Raw genomic sequence first — 5,342 nt, forward strand, 5'->3', positions numbered from 1 at the left:
TACTGTTAGTAAAAAGTTGAAGTTAGGAAGCATTTCAGTTGGATCTGGAAAACACGACGCCTTGGATCGGTCCTTCTGTTTTCGTGCCACAAGATGGCAGAAGAGGGCAATACTTCTTATTTCACCCACTCTGAAGGTAATTATCCCTCTGGTCTCTTTACAGTGGAAGAAAAAAATCTCGGAAAAAGCAAATAATAGAAAGAGGGGATGAATATGATGCTGATGAGTTCAGGATGAAATTAGGGGACTGCTCTCCACCAAGTAGGGTAGCTTGTCGGTGGGTTTTGTCGCCAGCTCCCAAGACCTAATGACAGGGGCGCAGGGACTGGAAAAAGAATCTCATCTTAGAGGAGTGAATGACAAACCCGTATATTTTGCAGACCCATTGACCTGTTGGCATAAATTCCTGGAGGCTTGTTGTCTGTGACAGGGACAAGACTGTTCGTCTGAGATAGGGTCTATACCTACAACTTTAAGGGAAGTGACAATAGGGAAAGACAGGAAATGTTACAGCCTGGAGGGGGGATGTGGTAGTAGGGGCTTATTTTGCTGTTAATGGGGGGAAAAAGATTTACAATAGCAGTCATTTACTGGTGAGAGGGGATGACAGGGTAGAGGAAAATGTTAATGCCTCCAACTGCAAAAAAAAAAAAAAAAAAAGAATTTAGGCATTGTTGAAAGATGCAGGGGAGGGGGGAATTGAAGGACTTTCGATCATGCCTTGAGAGACTCCATTCCCTAATATTCCTAGCTAGCCCATGCGTTAAGTAAATACGCCCTTCTCTTAAATACTGAGTTCTCTGACTTCTATCGCGGGATTTTAAATCGTGGACTCTAAAATCACTGCCAGATAACTACTCCCTCGGCCTAGCGAGTCCTGGCATATCTCCTTCCGGCACATCGATTAAACATTGGAAGAACGCGGCTTTCCCAAATTGCTGGGTTCCTTGTTCAACCTTTTCTCCTTAAGGAACGTCCCTGACCTTTAATATTCCCGTTGCACTTTAACATAAATCATTTCAACTCACCCTAAGATCTCCGTAGGATAGACAGGTCTAATGTTACCGCACCCATTCTGTAGTGGATGAGAAATAGACACCAAGAGGTTAATTTCGCCCAGGATCCGACTGCAGAACACAGTACCGTTGTCAGCTTTATGGCTCTTGGCTCCAGAGGCCGGTGCATTTCCGCAGATAAAGAAAGTCATCCTTTTACTTTCGAGAAAATCTCTTCAAAACGCACAACCCTGATGGCAGACTATCTGGCCAATTGCAGCCCACGGCGGGCTTTTCAAAAAGTGCATCTGCCCAATCAGAGACGGGGAGCGTTCCTTGCGTTGAAAAAGTGTAAACAAAAGCGAAATTTTGGCTATTGCAGCTGAGGGCAAAACTGAAAATCTTTTTCAAAGGACGCCAAAGAATCCATACTAAACTTGCATGACACTGCATAAATGCGTATACTAGAATGTTTACGGAGGGCTTAAGTTTTTACCCCGTTTTCCGCTCCCAAACCAACCCCCTACTCTCCCGAGAGAAACTAGACTAACAGGCAAGTGCACCAGCTATTTCTCTGAAAGTGTAGGTGGCTCTGAAAAGAGCCTTTGGGTCATGTGTGGCAGCGGGCCGTCTCACTTGGAGCTGGTGTACTTGGTGACGGCCTTGGTGCCCTCGGACACGGCGTGCTTGGCCAGCTCGCCGGGCAGCAGCAGGCGCACGGCCGTCTGAATCTCCCTGGAGGTGATGGTCGAACGCTTGTTGTAATGCGCCAGGCGCGACGACTCGCCCGCGATGCGCTCGAAAATGTCGTTGACAAATGAGTTCATGATGCCCATGGCCTTGGACGAGATGCCGGTGTCCGGGTGGACTTGCTTCAGCACTTTGTACACGTAGATAGAGTAGCTCTCCTTGCGACTGCGCTTGCGCTTCTTGCCATCTTTCTTCTGGGCCTTCGTCACCGCTTTCTTGGACCCCTTCTTCGGAGCCGGGGCGGATTTAGCCAACTCAGGCATGATGAAAGAAATTACAAGATTCCCGAGAAGCAAAGAGAGAATAGTGAATCGGTCGAGTCCTTTTTATTTACAAATCCATATGCAAATAAGGCTTAGTAAAGTTCTTCGTCTGATTGGTGAATATTATGATGACGTTGCTTGAATATTGTCCAATCAGAATACGCATTATTAGGAAATGCATTTGTCTTGTTTAAAGTGGGACAGCAACTCTGGCCAATGGAATAGCTTCTTTTTCGCGCGCAGCTGCGGTTATAAGTTGGGCGTTTTTCTTTCTCTTTAGTCTTTTTGGTGTAGGTTGCGTAAGCGTTGCACTATGTCTGGACGTGGCAAGCAAGGCGGCAAAGCTCGCGCCAAGGCCAAGACCCGCTCCTCGCGGGCCGGGCTCCAGTTTCCCGTAGGCCGAGTGCACCGCCTGCTCCGAAAGGGCAACTACGCCGAGCGGGTCGGGGCCGGCGCGCCGGTTTATCTGGCCGCGGTACTGGAGTACCTGACGGCCGAGATCCTGGAGCTGGCGGGCAACGCGGCCCGCGACAATAAGAAGACGCGCATCATCCCGCGCCACCTGCAGCTGGCCATCCGTAACGACGAAGAGCTCAACAAGCTGCTGGGCAAAGTCACCATCGCTCAGGGCGGCGTCCTGCCCAACATCCAGGCCGTGCTGCTGCCCAAGAAGACCGAGAGCCACCACAAGGCCAAGGGCAAGTAAGGTCTGAATTAATACTCCCATCTCTAAGAACAAAGGCTCTTTTCAGAGCCACCCACAACTTCTGTGGAAGAACTGAACACTGTCCTGAAACCTATCACGAATCCCTGGCTAAGTTTACAGTACTGTACGTTGAAATAATGTAGTCCTCCTATTGATTTGACCGAGCATGCGTTAACTCATCTGGTAAAAACTAGTTTGCTCGATTGTGAAACCATGAAATGGCCGCATTTATTGTCCCCTCCCCAGGAACACATTTCCGGTGATTATTTGTTCCAGCAAATGTTAAATATGAAACCAATTCTGTCTTGTTTCTGGGTCTTCATCGTTAAAACCCGATGGTCCACTAGGTAACTAAAACTGCCCCTACTCGAAAGCTCCTTTCAGAGCTACCCCTATTTTCAGAACAACACCTAATCACTGGTCAATGTATACGTATCATTACTCCAGGCCTGCTAAGTACACAATTTACATATTAAAGTCCAATCAGCCATTTGATTGCATCAAAATCAATTAATGAAGTCAGATAGTCATTTACTAGTATTTAGTCAAGCACACATCAAGCTCCCCCTTCCCCACACCACGCTGGGCAAAGTTCTGTGTTCAGGAGGCCGGTGTGCCAGAGTCTATTCTGAAATTCTTTTTTTAGGTCTTGGTACAGTCATTAAAAGTAGATCCTGATGCAGTTATGAAATGGAACTACTATTTAGAGACTAGCAAATACATTATTTTGCTGTAATTTCCCCCCACATTATCTGAAAAGGGAAAAAGTCTCCAATGAAAAAATGCATTTCTTTTAGGACAATTTAGGCACTGACTTCCACAAATTCTGAGCCAGACTCGTTTTTTACTGGTGAAACGTTAACGTTTTGGTCGAAAACCATAAACTCAGGATGGAGCACAGCCATAATTATTTCCTGCGAAAACAGAAATCACAAAATTAATAGTATGGAAAACAAAACCTTTTCAGAGGCAGTAAAAACCAAATGAAGATAGAATTAAAAGCCAATCAGGTTACTCCCGCAAAGTTCTGGCCAATCAGGATCGGATCGTCTGTATAAAGTCTGGTCCTGGAAGCGCTGAGCTGCTTGTCTCGCGGCATTAGCATAGAGGCGAAGCATGGCTCGGACCAAACAGACAGCTCGCAAGTCCACTGGCGGTAAGGCGCCGCGCAAGCAGCTGGCCACCAAGGCGGCCCGCAAGAGCGCGCCGGCCACTGGCGGCGTGAAGAAGCCGCATCGCTACCGGCCCGGCACGGTGGCCCTGCGCGAGATCCGCCGCTACCAGAAGTCCACGGAGCTTCTGATCCGCAAGCTGCCGTTCCAGCGGTTGGTGCGCGAGATCGCGCAAGACTTCAAGACCGACCTGCGCTTCCAGAGCTCGGCCGTGATGGCGCTGCAGGAGGCGTGCGAGGCCTACCTCGTGGGGCTCTTCGAGGACACCAACCTGTGTGCCATCCACGCTAAACGCGTCACTATTATGCCCAAGGACATCCAGCTCGCCCGCCGCATCCGCGGGGAGAGGGCATAAACTGTCCTTTGTAATCTGGCTTGGGCGTATTTGCTTCCTCCCAAAGGCTCTTTTAAGAGCCACTTCTGTCCTCATTGAGAGTAGCTGTTATACTAGGATGGGTATTTAGAAAATGGGGGAGAAGGGTTCCCTTCAGGAACTACATATTTATCATGCAAAATGAGTATACAGAATACTTGTCCAGACTACACACACATAACATACCGTGTTCATTTTGTTATTAGCTATTTAAAAGGACTTGCTGAACAGCAGCTTATAAGGGCAACAGTGTCTCCAGCAATAAGGTCACCTGGACCCTGAGTAATCAAAGATTTCACTAGAAGGAGTCAGTCAACAAAACTCAACCAAGTAAACTGGGATTCAGAGCATAAATATTTATTAGCCAGTCCCTCCCCCACTTCGGATATAGTCGGGGTGCGGAGTTCTGGTTGACTGTTACGTGATGTATTCGCAGTGCATGGAAGGACATGCACTTTGCATGCCCTAATCAATTATTGATTTGAACTGTCCAGGGTCCCAGGAAGGCCAGAGTACATCTTGATTAAGCCAGACAATGTTGGTGGTTTGCCCGGGATCTAACAGTAGTGGGCTGACTTCTAATGTACTAATTCAGTTTCTTTTATACAACTCCAAAAAGAAAGAATGAATCTGGCTGAAGCTACAGGGTGTTCAAACTAAGCATTCTTGTTCTCATGAGAATTGCATTTCTAACTGTTTAGTAGTACCACCTGGTAACCCTACGGGATAAAGCTCTGAACTGTTTACTCTCCTTCACACCCATTCCAGGATTTGATACTGTAAAATTAACAAATTAACTGTTTTTTATCTGACAGCTTTCAGGAGACTCCTAATGCAGATGTGCACGAGGAGCAATCCACAGGCACTGTGCATGCCATCAACATCTGGTGACTTCCCTGAGGCAGAAGCCACAGTGAGCCCGTTTGGGACAGTAATACCCCCCACACCACGTGTGCACTTCCCCGTGTCTCCTTATCCCTTACATGAGGTCACACTCACAAGTATGAAATACTAGCTCCAGGAGCGTAGTCTCCCAACTCTGTGTGAACCTGTTGTAAAAGTCGAATTTTGCCCCCTTTTCCC

General features: G+C 47.6%; 3 protein-coding genes across 3 annotated transcripts; 2 read left to right on the plus strand and 1 right to left on the minus strand.

Annotated features, from left to right (window-relative positions):
* Nucleotides 1–1,627: 1,627 nt before the first annotated feature.
* LOC308623646 (histone H2B type 1-L-like) lies at nt 1,628–2,008 on the minus strand (the record flags this gene model as incomplete). Its single annotated transcript, XM_081246240.1, has 1 exon — nt 1,628–2,008. One exon carries the CDS (start codon nt 2,006–2,008, stop codon nt 1,628–1,630), a length of 381 nt encoding a protein of 126 aa, XP_081102366.1.
* A 304-nt stretch (nt 2,009–2,312) lies between these two features.
* On the plus strand, nt 2,313–2,727 carry LOC308624106 (histone H2A type 1). Its single transcript, XM_081247044.1, has one exon. The coding sequence runs from the start codon at nt 2,322–2,324 to the stop codon at nt 2,712–2,714; it is 393 nt and encodes a 130-aa protein (XP_081103170.1). The 5' UTR covers nt 2,313–2,321; the 3' UTR covers nt 2,715–2,727.
* A 1,103-nt stretch (nt 2,728–3,830) lies between these two features.
* Nucleotides 3,831–4,270, plus strand: LOC308623603 (histone H3.1; the record flags this gene model as incomplete). Its single annotated transcript, XM_081246200.1, has 1 exon — nt 3,831–4,270. The coding sequence occupies one exon, from the start codon at nt 3,831–3,833 to the stop codon at nt 4,239–4,241; it is 411 nt and encodes a 136-aa protein (XP_081102326.1). The 3' UTR covers nt 4,242–4,270.
* Between the last annotated feature and the right edge of the window lie 1,072 nt (nt 4,271–5,342).

This window comes from Mesoplodon bidens (assembly GCF_964165515.1).
Source record: "Mesoplodon bidens genome assembly, chromosome: 10".
Lineage (NCBI taxonomy): Eukaryota > Metazoa > Chordata > Mammalia > Artiodactyla > Ziphiidae > Mesoplodon > Mesoplodon bidens.